This window comes from Ischnura elegans, chromosome 6, assembly GCF_921293095.1.
Source record: "Ischnura elegans chromosome 6, ioIscEleg1.1, whole genome shotgun sequence".
Lineage (NCBI taxonomy): Eukaryota > Metazoa > Arthropoda > Insecta > Odonata > Coenagrionidae > Ischnura > Ischnura elegans.
In genome coordinates, this window is record NC_060251.1 from 3,768,340 (window position 1) to 3,785,457 (window position 17,118).

At 38.8% G+C, this 17,118-nt stretch overlaps 1 protein-coding gene across 4 annotated transcripts in view; it reads left to right on the forward strand.

The window, feature by feature from the left end:
* Positions 1 to 2,083: 2,083 nt before the first annotated feature.
* Positions 2,084 to 17,118, forward strand: part of LOC124161210 (mitogen-activated protein kinase kinase kinase 15) — a 145,688-nt gene continuing 130,653 nt past the window's right edge. For 2 of the 4 annotated variants that reach the window (XM_046537472.1, XM_046537475.1), the window contains exons 1-6: positions 2,084 to 2,244; positions 2,527 to 2,627; positions 2,770 to 2,972; positions 7,773 to 7,967; positions 11,025 to 11,209; positions 15,878 to 16,046. In XM_046537472.1, the coding sequence (XP_046393428.1) occupies positions 2,594 to 2,627; positions 2,770 to 2,972; positions 7,773 to 7,967; positions 11,025 to 11,209; positions 15,878 to 16,046 (786 nt within the window). In that variant the 5' untranslated portion in view covers positions 2,084 to 2,244; positions 2,527 to 2,593. Of the gene's footprint in view, positions 2,447 to 2,526; positions 2,628 to 2,769; positions 2,973 to 7,772; positions 7,968 to 11,024; positions 11,210 to 15,877; positions 16,047 to 17,118 lie in introns of all 4 variants that reach the window. The other 2 variants (XM_046537474.1, XM_046537473.1) reach the window with 2 other exon arrangements.

Here is a 17,118-nt window from a genome sequence, read left to right on the forward strand (position 1 = left end):
GGACCTAAGGTAGACCTTTGTGGGACACCTTTTGAAATTAAGAGCTTGCCAGAGGAAACATTTAAGTTTACCAATTGCATACGCTTAGTAAGGTAAGATTCTATCCAATGATTTGCTTTTCCAGATATACCATACTTATTTAATTTGTTGAGTAGAATGTCATGATCAACACACATTATCTAAACGCTTGATCAGATTTTGACTAGTTGGAAACATTAGCACCGATATAACTTTTCACTCCATTATTTTTCCTACTTGAGCCATATCTTTGCTAAATATTTCTCTTTAATATCCGCGTTTTAAACTTTTACTTTCCTTCTACCGTAGCAGAGTCGGAAAAGCTTCGAAAGAGCAAGTTCTCAAAGCCACAACAGGCACGGCACATCTTCACTGGCAATTCAACTTTCTAGTACCTAAAAGACGATATTTGGAAGCGATTTTTGATAACCTGAAAAGGATACTGAAGAAGTACCGCTCATACAAAAAACAAGCAATTCTTTGGGTGGAAAAACTCAGCCGACATGGGAACGCATGGTAACTTAATCCACTCGATTCGAAACATTGGAAGAACGCATAACTCAAATGGTATGCTGTGTCATTTGCAGTACAATAATGGGAACGGTGTAATTAAGATAAGGATCGGCGGTATGAAGAGAAATTTAGGGTTAGCAGAAGAATGGGGAAGATGAGTTGAATGAAGAAACAACTTAAGGGGGACACCATATCTTTATCGGCCAGAGAGGTGCCGCGTTGAATTTGGCGCCACATACGGTCTTCCAGAAACCATGACACTCCGTACATATAGCAAATAGAGGAGACAGAAAAATGGGTAGTATTTGGGGCTGACGCATTATCTACTACCTCTCCATATATTTCTCAAGTGCGGAGGCGAGCGAAGAGTGAATAGTGTAAGACCGGCAATACTCTCGTTCCAACCTTGACCTTCCATGCATATTCCCAACCGGCTTTTTCTGTAACTTAAGGCCCAAAAACCGTTTCCTGACTAAAACGAACTCATTGCCACTTCTTTAAAATAATGCTACAATTATAAAAAATGGCATGATCACAGTCCACATAATAACTTCCACAAATTAACAGTCGCTACAAAGGGAACGAGGCAACATAATAATGATTATGGCTCGCACCAATTAACAAGATATTACAGGGAACAACTCACCCAAAAGTGAAGTATGGAAACTTGGAGAGAGCAAGTACAGGATAAAATACTCCAACTTAGAAGTGTCCCATTGGAGAAGAAAAAGTTGACCAGTAGCCACAGAACTTCACCACTCGCTCGTGCCGCCGAACGCCATGTTTAATTGAACTGAAGTGCATGAACGAGTTGAATTGTTCGAGGACTGAAAAAGCAACTGCGGCAATTAATTAAAATAATCATCGATGCATTGCCTGTAGCAAACACAGAAACAAAATTGGCGCGGAGAAATTACTTCCTCATTGTTTATATGCATCTTGTTTCACATGGACATCAAACGACTTAAAGATTTGTCTGTTCGTATGGTTCATATGAATGTTGCGTGATTCGAACCATTCACATGTTTCACTCTTGAATGACAATTACAAATTTAAAGGAATTAATGGACATGCGTAAACCATTTCTCGACAAAAATGTTTCTAAATAATATATTAGAAAACACTATAAAACTTAAGCTTTTTATGGCGATTGCTTCCGTTTGCACTTTGCAGTATCTTTGATCCGGATCACGGCACGAAAGCATGTGCTGAATTGTCGAAGGTCGAATACAATGACCGAAGACAATCATGCGAGCATGATTCCGAACGCTTGTCGTTTCTATTGAATAGATGGCTCTAATGTTCTCACTGTTCTTCTTCGTATTGTTGAACTCTGAATTAAGATTTTAGTTTTAAAAGAAGAATTTTTGGGTCAATTAATACTTTTGAAATATTAAAATTAATTAAAAGCATCATTCGTATTAGTAATGATGCAAATAAAACGTATTTTCACTCTAGTCAGTTACCAAACTAGCGGCGTAGTAATCTCATTAGTAGAACTGTAAAGTTCATGCGGAAATTTAGTGTTTGTATAAGAATACCCCATTGTCCTGTTGTCGTGGTTCTCGGGTTCTCGGCAAGCAGCGCTTGTTATTTCTCTCGTCAATTTTCACAAAATTTGTGTTAGTGTTGCGAAATGCGAATTGTTATGTTTGTGTAAGTGCGGATATGAGATTTGGGAACTGTTGCTTGACATCGGCGTGATTGTACAATGTAAGCTGTTCAGGCCACCATAGTTAAGAATTCTTTGTTTTCATTAGCAGCGGATAAAGTCTGCTTGATGTTCGTGCGTTAAATATGAATGGGGAGACAAATGTTTTCGACTCCTAAATTTAGAAAACCGCATGCCTTTGGCGTTCATGTCTATCAATCCACCGGTACATTATTTACTGCTTCATTTCAACGTAAACAAATGGTTGTCGGTCCATTAATTTCTTCTGTTTTATAAGTTCGTTATAACTTCCCAATGCGACCAACTTTCCTTTGTCTTTTCAGGTTCATTTTTGTTCATTGTCACTCACAATATTCCGCAACAAGCAACAATATTAGAAGGTGACGAGAAATGATGCCGACTACCACGGAATCAGATGTTTCAGGTGCGTTTAAATCTGTCCCTTTTAAAATATTATGTTACTGATGAAAATATGCCTGCAATTCATTAGTGTTGTTCACAATGAGCTTGCAATGACCATTGCTGTTAGTGTTACATTTTACAATTGACTTGAATCTCCTCCATAGAATACCGCAGCGTCACTGACAGTGTTGGCAGCCAGAGTGATAGCTCAGCGAGCTGCGGTACGATTGGCAGTGTGAGACCCAGAATGGATGTTGTCTGTGTTTTGGACTTACACCAAGCCGAGCATCTGTTTGAGAGAAAGAAAGCCTTGGATGAAGTGAAGCACGCCTGTGCCCTCGTCAATGCTAATTGTCACCACATACAGGTTTGTGAATAGCTGTGCCTGTCATCCGACTGGCTCAAATCATTCCCTGTCAATAAGAGAATTTCGGTCAGAACTTTTAATGTTTAATAGTAGAACATATTGTGTAATGGGTTAAGGTCGCAGAAGCCATTTCAGTGCCACTGAAATCAGGTACTTAAAGGTAGTATGGTAACAATTCATAATGATCAACTTTTCTTGGCAGTTTTTCACCTGCGCATTCATATATTGTGCGTAGCTTTACCCTTGAATGCTAATATTTTATTGCCTTTATTTGGATCCTGGGCATTAGTTAATGGTAAAAACTTCCTGAATAGGAAAATACACATCTTCCTCACACTAAAGTTGGTGAACCAAAGAAGCCAACTGCAACGCTGGCAAAACTTTCGAATCCTAAATATAATGGATCAATGAAGAGTATTGCCCATAAGACATATTTGTATTCATATCTTGTGAAAGTCTAAAGGCTAAAATGTTCTTCTTGTTGATTGTCTTTGGTAGCGCACTGATTGAGGAATGTTTGCACTTTTGTTGATAAGAACTTCAGTAGAGAACCAGCTTATTGTTCTTAGATTTATTTTAAGCAGAATCAAAATTTATGAAAACCTTGCGGACTGCAAGTAAGACCAAATATCTCCCATGATTAATTAGGATGTTAGAGAATACATAAGCAAAAACTTTTATCAAAAGCCATATAGAATGGTGCAGAAGCAAAAATTATGCAATGCAATAATCATTACTGGCCTTATAATCTTCAATTACCATTTTATGAATACTTCATAAATTATCAGGGAGGGAGATTATTATTATTTGAAGGAAGATACAGTAAAACCTCTGTGTAACAAACCTCCATGTGGAAAATTTTTACTCAAACTCCTTACAATGAACTCATGTCCGAGGATCTTCCCATATGTTATGCCTGGAGTTTAACCCTCCCATGATAACCGTCTACAATTACAAAGCATCCTCAGTCCAACAAAGTCTGTAGGTGGACTCCAGAAGGGCAAGTCTGTAACTCTGTTTCCTCCCAAAAATGGGAGAAAGGAGCTTCATGAAGCGCCTGTGCAAGAGTTGTCCCCGCCCTAAGTCTCTAGCGCTTTCGGCCAGAGAAAGGAGACAATTTGTTGCCTGGGAGAAAACTAGTCTCTCGACCCAAGTCTGTAAGCCCTCTCAAGTGCCTTCCGGCGTCCGAGACAGGTGCTTCAGTTGCGTCACACTCAAGAGCCTGACGTATCTCTTTCTGAAAAACCATCACGAATACTTAGCTGGAGAGCCTTAATCACAGACAAAAACACTGAAATTCTGTGAAATAACAATAATCTGTCACTCTGCATTCTTTTATTGCAAGTAGCGGGGTTTGGAAAGCTAATTCTAATGCAGAGAGCACAAGAAAAGCACTTTCTAAAATAATGAAAAATAACTTGTAAGCAGTTATGAAAAGCAATAGGCAGTTAAAGAAACACAAGACATGCCCTTATTGAAGAAAGATTTCGTGCTTTCCCGGCGAATGGACTTGGTAAAGAGTTCTCGGGATCGCCACCGGGTCAGGAACTCCATATCTGCCAACATTTCGATGTCCGACTCGGTCATCGTCCTGAGGACGAAAACCGAGTCGGACATCGAAATGTTGGCAGATATGGAGTTCCTGACCCGGTGGCGATCCCGAGAACTCTTTACCAAACATGCCCTTATTGTTAACAGAAACTTTTATTTCATGATGATGTGACAAAGTTTCACCATTTCATTGCTTTCAAGAATACGAATGCACTGCAAAACAGTCTGCATGCAACATGTGAGGTTGTGAATCGGTTCTGATGCCAACTCATACACAAGCTACAAGGTATTTCATTAATAAAGGAATATCCTCAAATGAAATACTAGCACACACCATAAATATAAAGTGAGATATAGGCGAATAAAATCACCAAAAACTGGAAGTCACAATCATTCTTATATTCATAACGAACAACTTACAATCACTGAGCTTGTTATGATGAAAAATAATATTTATTCACTGAAATAAAGCCTTAAATTAGCACACTTTAGTGGAAAAGGTGACGTTTCTCACTGCTGCTGGTTGATACATTTGATATAATAGATTAACGAACTTCACGCACAGCTTTGATCTTGATAGCTTGATCGTGAAATGCCATATTTATGATAAACAACGGAGGTGAACACACCACTGACAATTTTTACAATGCTGTCAGAAATGTTTTGATAGCATAATAGCACTGTTTACAATTCAATCATGATGGAGCACTGATAATTACAACTCTTAGCCGGTATTTTTCAATCATTCAAACTCTGTGCATTACAACCACTGGCTCTGTGTTTATCAGCAGTAGATAACGGGAGTTGTCATGTTGAAATTAACACATTTTTGGCACAAATGATGTTTGTAGAAATCTCCAAGCAGCAAGCAAAAGTTGTGTTCACATTTGAAATGTACTCTTAATTTACAACTTTGGTGAGGTTGTAATTGAGACGAAATGAAGAATTTAACATGTTGACAAGTATAATTTACTGGCACTTGAATTTAGCCTTGCAAGGGAGGAATCACTGCACGCGGTACGTTTCAAAAAAGTAATCCAAAGCAGTCCATTTCAAAAATGTAGTAAAGTAGTGTGACTTTTGATACGTCATAATGAGGATACTATGCATTCAATTTAGAAAATATTTGCATCACTACGTTTGACATAAAATTACAATCATTTAAAAAACCCACGTGATTAATTTTTCTATACTCAAGCTCCAATATCAGATTCGCCTTAGAAATTTTTCATACTGCTTATCGGAGCGAGTTTTCTCCCATCCGGTCAAGAGAAACAGTTTTCTCTACCCAGTTGCAGACTTGGGTCGGGAGAAAACTTTGGGTGAGAGTTCTTTCTCCAAAGCGAAGCACCCAAAGTTACAGATTTGCCCTCCAGGTAGGAAAGTGATCACTCTATAGCATGGCTTTTCAGAAATCAGTTCATCTGTGTTCCTAAGAGTTTCCCTTCTTTGTGACGTGTGAGGGTGCAAGAAGGAGGTATAGGAGAATAAAACCAGTATGTCAGGGAAGGAGAAGGCATTGGTCTGGTCGAAATATGACTCAGTGGTTCAAAACAAAGTCACACACATTGTAAACACTTTGAGAAGAATTCCGGCTACTGGGAAGGGGTGTCCTTAAGTGGCCCTGGAAGGTCTGCTGAAGATTGGGAGGAGTTTGGCCATTGTGTTTTCTCTCAACTATGTACTTGATAGATCATTCAATACACATCTTCCAACAGAAAATGGCTTACCCCTTCCTCCCCACTGCATCCAATGTCTCCACTTGGTGCTTACCACAGACTTGGAAGGAATGGCCAACCCTCTCGTGTCTACGAGGGCAATGTTTTATTCTAACCATAGCAGACTATTAACATAAGAAAAAGTGAACGATAATTATTTTTTTATTGCTAACAATTATGAACACTTGTGGTTACTTTTTGACTTAATCACATGGAGGCAGTGGTTGTACCTGTGGATGAGTTTTGCAAAACCCTCTTCTTAAATGTCGCTGACAATCACTCTTAATGTGTTTAAAAATTGTCTTGATCCACATTTTTCATTGGAAAATGTTGCTCGCCTATATATTCCTTCAAAAATATGCATGTATGTCCCTCAGAATGTGGTCAGGATTGCATGATGGTTGACTGGAAAATGTCCCAATGTGATTACTTGAGAACTAATCTATCAGTGCTTTGGTTGTTGTCATGAATCACAACAACTCCAGAAGGTAGCATGTCTGACTTGTTTTCAATGGCTCTGCACAATCAAAATAATGTTTCCCACTATAAATAGCTCTATTTATCATCTTCCTGAGCTGAACCAAATCCACAAGCATCACCTTTTTGATTCCTTAACCCAGTAGGCATGCTATTGTGATTGTTGAAGGTTTTTCTGAAATCTTGTGGTTTCCGTGATGGATATTTGTGCATTCATTTTTGTTGCTTTGTTTTGGATGTGTCATTCAGAAACCATGTCTATCTTTAGTGTCAATTGATTTTACAAATTCCTCTCTCCAAGCAGCATAGAGGTGAAAGAATGTCAAAGCTGAGCCATATGGCAAGTGTGGTAATTTTCCCTGTACATTTTGCTCTTGGTGATGCTTATGTGACTGCTACTCAGCTCAGACTGGCAATTTAAGCTAGGAAATGACAAAGCCATTGGCTGCTCAATACCTCTCCTCCTATCCACTGATTGAAAAACCATTTTATGAGACTGTTTTCCTTCCACTTTAAATGTCATATGTATTTTCTGTCTTAGGACATCGTCGTCATGCCTCATGGCATGACTGATTAAGTTGTTTTGTATTCAATTTAGGTTTTTCACAAGACGTATCTTTTCATTTGTCCAAGGACTTTTCTCATCCTGTTTTTAACCTCAATGTCAATCCATTCTATCCTCATCATTCTTCTATTGCCCACTATGCTTGACTCCACTCTTGACTTTTCTGCTGCTATCAACATCCAATCCTCACTCTCGTAACTGTCAATGAATCTTGTAACCAGGCCTTTCTAGTCTTTATTTTTCTTGTACATATTATGTTGGTCCTGGTTTCCTCTTTTCTGCTGAATAATATTACATTAGTTTTCTTCAAACATATTGATTTTCAGCTGACCTTTTATTGTATCTATCTGTGTTTATCAGTATTTATTATTATTAATTGTAATTGTTATTAAAAACCACTCAGAGTTATTTAAATGTTATCAGAAAATCTGCTTGTTTTTAATCATTTGAATTGTAAGGGATTTTATTGTTTGAATTACTTTATTACAGTTTGAAAAGTTGGATTTTGGAGAGACAAATGTACTGGACACATTTTACAATGCTGATGTTGCCGTGGTGGATTTATCCATCCAGCTTCAACAAAGCGCCCTATTCTACCATCTTGGGGTGCGAGAGAGCTTTAAGATGAAGGAAAACATACTTCTATACCATGATTACGACTCAGAAGCAACACTACGTGTCAAGGTAGGCAATTTCCTAAGATCATCCAGATGGTAATTTAAATGCTTGAAGCACTTGTCCCCAATTATACTAAACTCACTAAAATTTTCAATTCACAAAAGTCATCATCAGGTGCTCTACATAGAATAGAGTAGAATAGAATTTTATTGTTCGAGGACTAGTGTCCTATGGAACAGGATTACAATTTAACCTTTTTTAGTTTTGGTGCTGCAGATGGACAGTATACCAATTATTTGAATTTCATACCTGCGCATTACATGCCAATAGAAACATTCGTAGATATTCATAAAGGAGTATACATATGTTAACATAGACAAAATTCCAATTACATGACAGTGAAAACATGCTTAGGTATTCATACAAGATTATACACAAGGGAAAAAAAAATTCAAAGTATAAATTATGCATCTCCTCTGAAGCTATATACACACATGTGTGAAATATGTATACATACATACATATACATACACTTATATATGCACACTTTCTTATTATTGTTCTTTGGACAAGAAACCTAATTATTTTTCATTCGGTGTGCACAAAAGGTAACACACATACAAGAGTATACCCATGTATACATTTACAAAAAATAAATTATACACATCTTCAGAAAATGAATAGTTACAAATATACCAACATAATATATATACACTTATTATTATGCATCGGACAATGAACCAGATCGTTTTTCATTCAGGTTTGCACGGAAAGTTTGATATAAGTGAGCTGTCATAAGCCTTTTAAACTGGTAAATGTTATTAACCTTAACAATGTAATCAGGGATATCATTCCATACTCTCATTGATGTATTTAGAGGGGATTGCAGGAACGAGTTTGTTCTGCATTTTGGTATTTTAAAACGTCTCCGCGCCCTAACAACCCTGTCACAATTGCTAATGTTGACCATTATTCTTTCATATAAATAAATAGGAGTTTTGCTTGACAATAAATAAAACATAAAAATAGAATACTGTAACTTTTTTCGTTCTTCAAGTTTTAGCCACTCGATCTTTAAGTAATAAGGAGTAATGTGTTCATGTAATGCCACATTAAATATAAATCTTACATCAGCGTTTAACAATATTTGCATTTTATTAGACAATTCATTAGTTAGATCAGACATTACCAGCGGCCAATACTGAATATGAGGAAGGTACAACGATTGAATCAACTTTTTGCGCAATTCAAGAGGTATTAAATGCTTAAAATGCTTAAGCTGTGCCAACGTTTTATAACACTTATTTGAAATATGTGCTACTTGTTCCTCCCAAGTGAGTACATTGTTAAGAGTAACTCCTAAGTTTTTAACAGACTGAGAGTATTGAATTTCAAAGCCGTCAACACAAATTTTAGGTAATGCATCAAAATTAAGTTTATTAATAAATTGTGGGGCGCCAATTATAATCCCTTTGGTTTTTAGAGGATTAATTTTCAACAAATTTTCACGGGACCAATTGCAAATACGGCTGATATCGTCATTTACTTTTGCAATGCCGTACATGTGGGGGATGACAAACATAATGTAGTTACCCTTGATTTCTCTAACCATTTTCAATGTTAATAGGGGAGGAACTAGAGGTGCATTACAAGGATGGGATGTTTTGAGGGAAAGGGGTGTAGATGGGCACCAGGCCTTGGAAGTGGTGTGCTGTAGAGGGTTAGGAAAGGGATGACTGCAAGCTTGAACTTGCACTTGCTTGTGCTTGCTCCAAGCTTGTTCTAATATGAATGAAATGCATGGTTGCATATAGGATGTGAGTGGGAAACTATGGGGAAAAGTAAGCGAATTTGGCGTAAACATAGAATAAGGTGGTGAGGTGAGACATTTGACAAGCTTGAAATGAAATCAAGTTTAATTCTCAGTTGACAAAAAATTGATAGGAGACTTAAATGTGCATAACACAATGCAAAACATTATGTATTAAGCAGAAAATAGGCTTTATAGAAGATAGCTCTATTGAAAAAAAGTTGATAAATTGTGTCACATTGATTTGTGCAAATAAAGAGAAGAATCTAATGCTAACCCTAAACTAAAGCTAAATACATAAAAAATGGAATGGGAAGCAATGCTGCCTTATGCTGAGGCATTGAACAAGCTAATGAAATCAAGAGCAATTGTAAATTGCCTTAATAATTCATTCAGTGCAGCTTCATAAGCCTGTAAGTATTACATTTTATTTTTATTGTTTTCCCTATCCTCATTCTAACACTTTTGCACAGAAGATGGGGCAGAAAATGAACAAGAATTGGCATTAAGTGGTGGGGGGAATGGTACTGATCCTGGGGGAGGAGGGGAGGTTAACCAGACAAGGATTTTTTCGGGGATTTCTTCTGGGAATGGACAGTTCTTATAAAAAATACCTAGATGATAGTGGTTTTAGGGATGGTATGTTCCAACTGCGATGTCTTTGTCTCCTGAGTGTGTTGCAGCGTCTGTTTCTCTTGCTGACCCACCGATCGGAGAGTGGCAGCTATGTGGATGCAAATTTTTCCAGTATGTACTTCCTTCTCGATCACCTGCACTGACCCTCTCCCACCCATTCCTTAGGTGCCCGTGACCTCCTCTCCTCGTGCAGACATGTGCCCACCATGACCAGCTTGCACACAAACTATGCCATCATCCCTTCCCCAAGCATGATAGCAGTGGCTTTTTGTGTGCCTTGGGAAAATTTGGGAGAGTGGGAACACGAACAACCTTTGAATAGGCAAGGAGTCACTTGACTTTAGCAACATCTTTGCTGGGGGATCGTTGCAGGTGAGGGGAATACACCATGATGCCGTTTGTCTGCAGATGGGATGACAAGTAGGAAAACACATTGCTTTGAATCTTTTCACATGCTGTTAGCTTCAGTTTGTTGAGGGAACAGAAAAAAGAGAACTCAAAGAAAAGAGAAATAGAGAAATGTTGATCCTAAGTTGAGCGTTGACTCACATGCCTGTGGCTGAGACCAGGGTGAGCCATAGCCTCAACTATCCAAATCAACCTTAGGGTTGAATCTCCAAATGAGTGTGTGGACATTGAGGAAGGATACGTTTCATTTATCTCTCTTTGTGTTTCAGCTCTCCTGTGGTTCGTACACATTTGTGTCGTACCGAGTGATGGAGTGTGGCACGTGTGTCAGCACTGTTCCCATGGCAGCAGTGAGGGTGGCACCGAGTGACGAAGGGAGGACGGTGAACCCAAACAAGCAGCATTTGACCCTGCGCCTCAAGAAGCTCCTGCAGGACGTGGAAGTGCAGTCCAAGTAAGGGACTACTCATGCGTGTGTGCTACCATAACCCTCATCTTTTTTATATTCACCCTGTTATAGACCCCACCCTCAAAGGTACTTTCTCTCCACTCGATTCTCCTGTCAGCCAATCTCTTCACGCCTATGTATGTCTTCTCTTTCACATCCTTTTTTTACCTGTTCTGAATATTTTATGTTCGAGGTCTTCTCATTCCATTCTTTCCAGCCATTGGTCCCTCAACGACTGTCTTCAGCATGCCATCATGTCTCAAGTTCTGGCCAGTTAAGTTGTCCTGTCGTCTTCTTGTGGTTTTCTTCTCTTCTTCTTATGGAGGCTCCTCTTCCCTCCTACTCGTCTTAGGGCTTTCATGTAATTTTATTTCCTATAAAATCATACGTCTCTCCTTCATTTGACCCCTTGTGTGAATCTCATGGTTGTCAGCCATTTGCTAATACTTAGAAGGAATTGTGACAGTAGTCATCAACTGTGGATTGCGTCTGAGGTGTATTAACAAAAAATTTGTTCTCTGGCAGAGATTAATTCAAATCAGTTTATGTTGGAAGTAAGGTTTCACGAAGTAAAGCTTGAAGTTATTAGTTATATCAGTTTATGTTTCTGGAATATTTTGGATGAAACAGCCGAGAAAGCTTGTGTGTCCCACATTCCGTGTAAAATTATCTCATAGACTATCTAGCATGCATTGCCCATACATAAAAGCAGCAAATAGACTCACCATAAACATGCTCATAAATCTCTTCACGTGCTGTTCCACCACAAAAGCTCCCCTCTCACCTCCACTTTCTTACTTTGCTTGAATGTTAACATCCACATCAGATCTCAAACTGTCAAATTTCTACGTCTAGTAAACAATGAAAACCGGGACTGGGCTGACCACATGAAGAAAATTATGAAAAAAAATTGCCCTTGGATTATTCTTGATTATAAAACTATCTCCAACTATCATTCTAGATACCATGAAACTCATATTTCACATGGCATCTTATTCTGTGGTAATGACAACCTTTCCCACAAGATACCTATTTTTCTCACCAAAAGCTGGCCATCAATGCAATGCTGCACCTCCCCTTATGCACCCCTGACAGACCTTTATTCAAGAACCTTCATCCTCTCAATTCCATCTCTTTATACTCTTAACTGTGCATTATTTCTCCTGCAAACTAAACCTCCTTTAAACTAAACTAAAACCTCCTTTAAACTAAAGCAAACTAGAGATCCTGGTTCAAATCCCGGCGTAGTCAAATGATTATTTTAGAGATGGGTGGGTTCTAGTACCCAGTTCTCGGTACTGCCGGTTCTGCCTATGGAAAGAGAAAAAAAATATTTAAAACAGCATATATTACTTTCAGATTGCGTGGCGTCCACGTTTTTTTCTTTTGAGAGTTGCTCACTAACACACACATTTAAGGGCTCATCAGTTTGTCACTATCGCAAGCATACCATTTCCGTAGCCACAGCCGCTTTGAAGCGAGCGGACTTCTTGTCAGCCGCCATCCACGGCATGGTGCCATTCTTTCAACTTACATAGGTCTACTGTATATGGATGTCTTCAAACGAGTTGAATCTCAGAGGAGACAGTACGGCACCCATTTCAATCCGGCCCGCCGATGCACCATCGACGGCATGAAATTCACTAAGTGCTACATTGAAGCAGTTTCAGGCGAAACAACTTTTCACCAGCCGCCGTTCAAGTAAAATTCAGGCAGCTTTAGACGAGACGGCTCTCTGCAATGCCGTGTGCCGTACTGTGAACAGCGCCTGGCGGAAAATCGTTTGGTCTGAAAGTGGTCTCATGATTGAATCATGTGCATTTACAGTAATTCTTCCAAATACGAGCAAGATGCGTTCTGAGTGCTTTTTCGTAAGTTGGTAAACCTATGCAAGGCATGGAAAATTGTGGTTATCCTGCAGAATGCAACACTGCATTGCAATTTTGCCATAGCTCACATCCGCTCATATTATCCATGGTGTTGCTGTACCGGCGTGTTGAGGTTATAAGAACTGTGACAGTGAAGCATATGTTTGAGTTGTCAATTAAAGTAACAATTTAAGCTACATGGCAGAATACAGAATATATTTTGGTATTTTGCTCACAAGGTACAACATATTAACTAGAGATGGGTCAAATAGCAGATTTCTCGAATTCGAATATGGAATTCGAATATTAAATTATTGCTCGAATATTCGAATACCTCGAATACTAAATGATGAATGCTGGAATGTTTGACTCGGTTGCCTATGCAGCAGGCAACACAAGATTTTGGGGAGTAATTTTGATTTCCTTTAAAGGATTCGAACAGGAATTTAGCTAGTTAATGAATATTTTAATTTTATGGAAACAATTGGGCATATAATTAATTCAACTAACATCGCTTTACCCCCACTCCTGCTGCCAAGTGCTAGCTGACAATCTGAGGCATTTTGCAAAATACAAGCTCTTTTCCTCCGGATTTTCTTCAATTGTTTTCAGTCCATCTTTGGGAGTTCTCACGAGATAAGAAGATGAATTGGAATTGCTATCAGGGAGAAACCAAATATCCTGATAAAATATCCCTTAGTCTGAGACTGTAACAACAAAGATTTATAGCACCACTCATAAATTGTAACTTGATATCTGTTTTGGGAAAAAAATACCACATCAACTTCCGAGAAGCTCTGCTGCTCATATCGAGTCTCGCCAGAATGCCAAGCCTCCGTCCTGTTTTGACATTTATTTCCTCGCGTAAAATGCTTAAATAAAGTCAGAAATGCGTCGCGTTTGGTCTTGTTCTTTTATAAATTACACGCACATTACTAATATTTCAATTCAACAAAGGTGTAAAATCAATTGCCGAAAGTCATAGTTAGACACCGTTTGGGCTAATAGGTGATTCATGCAGCAGTTGACCTCCAGAAACTGGAAACTTAGAAGAAGGTAGGCTGAAAAAGGTCAGTGGGTGAGAAAATGGGGGGATGCAAAACACATTTCTTTTGTTCTCGTGTAACTTGATATTTTTTTAGAAGATAAGGTCTTCATAATATGATCCCTGTGCGAGCTGGGACCTTTTTTTATTTCGGAGAAGAGGAAAGCTTCAGGCTGGTGCTAACTGGAGGGGAGAGCGGATCTTGGGAAATGCGCTAATGTAACTATCCCATGGTACTCATGCAGCAGTTGACCTCCAGAAAGGGGGAAATTCGAAGCAGATAGGTAGAAAAAGGTCAGTGGGTGAGAAAAGGGGGGAGGGCGTGAAACACGTTTTCATTGTTCTCGTAACTCGATATTTTTTTCAAAGCTAAGGTCTTCGTAATACGATCCTTGCGCGAGCAAAGACCTTTTTGTTAGTTTTTGGTGAAGAGGAAAGCGTCAGAGTGGGTGAGGGGAGTGCTGAATGGAGGGGGATAGCAGATCGTGGGAAATACGCCAATGTTACTATCCCATGGCACTGAGTTTCTTCCTATGGCAGTTTCATCTCCTGGAAAAGATTCAAGAGTGCCTGTTCTTACTAGCCATAAATGACACATGGTAAACACTTCGTCTCATTTATACGAAACCTGCGCGAGCTGGGGCCTTTTGTTTGATTTCGAAGAGGAGGAAAGCGTCGGAGGAGGGTTGAGGGCTGATGGATGGAGGGGGAAGCTCGTTTTGGGAATTGTGCTACCTAGTTACTATCCCACGGCACTGAGGTTTTCCTGGTGGGGGAAACAGGGGATTTTCGGATTTTTTCACCCGGATCAATTTAGGCTCCCCACGTCGAACTCTTTTCACCGCTCTAACCCGCGAATTTGATGTAGTTCGTCAACTTGCCTAAAACAGCGCTGCATGCACTAAAAGACTAGAGTTCTCTACATTTTTCCGAGTCAACTACCAACGGCGTGCTTGCGACAGTGTACGACGCGAAATTCAAAGTATACGAGGTATTCGAGGGGGTACTTTTCGCATAACTATTCGAGACCTCGAATATCGAATACTTTCTAGTATTCGAGGTATTCGAGTATTCGCGGATACTATGTGCACATCTCTAATATTAACGAATGATGTCGTCAGAAGTTGGGGGAGTTTCCCTATTGATCCTGATGCTAAGCTAGCAATCTATCTGTGCAGTATGTGAACTGTGCTTCAAGCATATTTCGTGTGGCCCTTCAAAATCAACATCAACCACTACTGTTTTCAGTGAACGCCAGTTTAGTACTGCAGGCAATATGTCTGCCAAAAAAAGAATAGATTAGACCCAGATACTTTGAAAATGTTGAATTTTTCTAATCAAAACCTGGAGAAAGAACCCATGGCTGCCTGATGTAATGTGACATTTTGGTCGATAATGCATTCTTTAACAACGTGTCATTTAAACTTTTTTACTTGGCAAATAAAATTATGGTGACGATCTTATGTTTTTTCAACAGAGCTTTCCTGCTAATTTACATCTTTGGTGAAGTTATTTTCATTCTTTTCTTGTGGTTGTTCATTTAAATTTGCCATAAATTCAGATAATAAGAGTTCATCCTTGGATCCGAGTATTGAGAAACGAGAACTAATGGGGGAGAACCCGACACGTGCCGAGAACCAGAAATATTTAAGAACCAACTCATCCTTAGAGTTTTTCATGGCAAATTTCATTCTTGATGACAGTGCCATTTTTATTGCTACTCTAACATCCCATGTGTTGATTGTACCATTTATCCTCTAGGGCTCATATGAAGGAGAAGTTCTTATCAGATCTGCGAAAAGCAAGGGAAACATTATCTGGTGAGGAGTTGGCAAGTGCCCTGCACAATATGAGGAAGCGTCTAGACGATCCAAACGTTCTCTCTGGTGACGTGGTGCTCACTGTCTTAATATCGTTTCGGGAAATTCAGGTAAGTGGTGTGTGTGCCAATGGTTGTATTCTTTAGTTACCCATTTAAGAATGATAATAGTTTAAAGACTTTCTTGTTAGACCTATTCGTCAAAGTGGGTTGTAATAAGATTCTAAATTGTGCTTGAATAGTATTGATGAGCTATTGGACAATGCAAAATGGCTTACATATTAATGAATATGGGAAGTCTATGGGCATTCGTTGGTGTTTTGTGTTGCAAATTTTATCAAAGATTTTATTTAGTGAAAGCTTAATTTATAATTTTGACTGAACATCAGGTAGACAGTATCCTGCCTTAACTTTTTCTCGTCAACGAAGGATTCCAGAGAAGTGTTTATCATGCACTCACTATTTTCTTGATTCTAGAAGTAGGCAGAAACGTATATCCTACATTGATTCAATAAATTTGTCAGTTTCACTCTTGGATTACCAACTGAGGTTCAGTTCTCAGGTAGACAATTTTTTAAATTTTATAAGGGGAATCAATCGCGATGAGGATGACATCATAGCCTGTTTTTGATGTGGTGTCTCAATAAGTACCAAGGTGCCTATTAAAAAATGGGTGGAGATATTGAGAACGTGCGTATGTATTCTTCATTAAATGTAACAGGAAATGAATTGAAGTGAGAGCGCACTAAGCACACACCCTGTAAAGAGTCACACCATATGAAGTTGTTAACAGCTACTCCACACTACCTTACGGTGACAAACAAAAGTTCAATTTTCCAAGTTAAGTAGTTTGTTTATTTAAATTTAGCTCTGAAAGTCTACTATCTGGAACAACACAGCTGAATTGTTTCCTTGGAGAAAAAACCATTTCCTTTGTCATAGATTGAGACCGGAAGTTGATATTCAAAAGGCCTTGGTATTTTAAGTGGTAGTCCACCTGGCGTGAATGCGGAAGATCTGGAATCTAATCACGGGCAAGACAAATGATTTTTCCTATGTGGAATTAATGCACTTCAAGTACACTTGTGAGTAACACTGTAGAGGTGCGCCATTGGCTATTCCACAGATAATTCCTTGAATATAGAATTTTTTATTGAAACTTTTATATCCTGTAACATCTGTA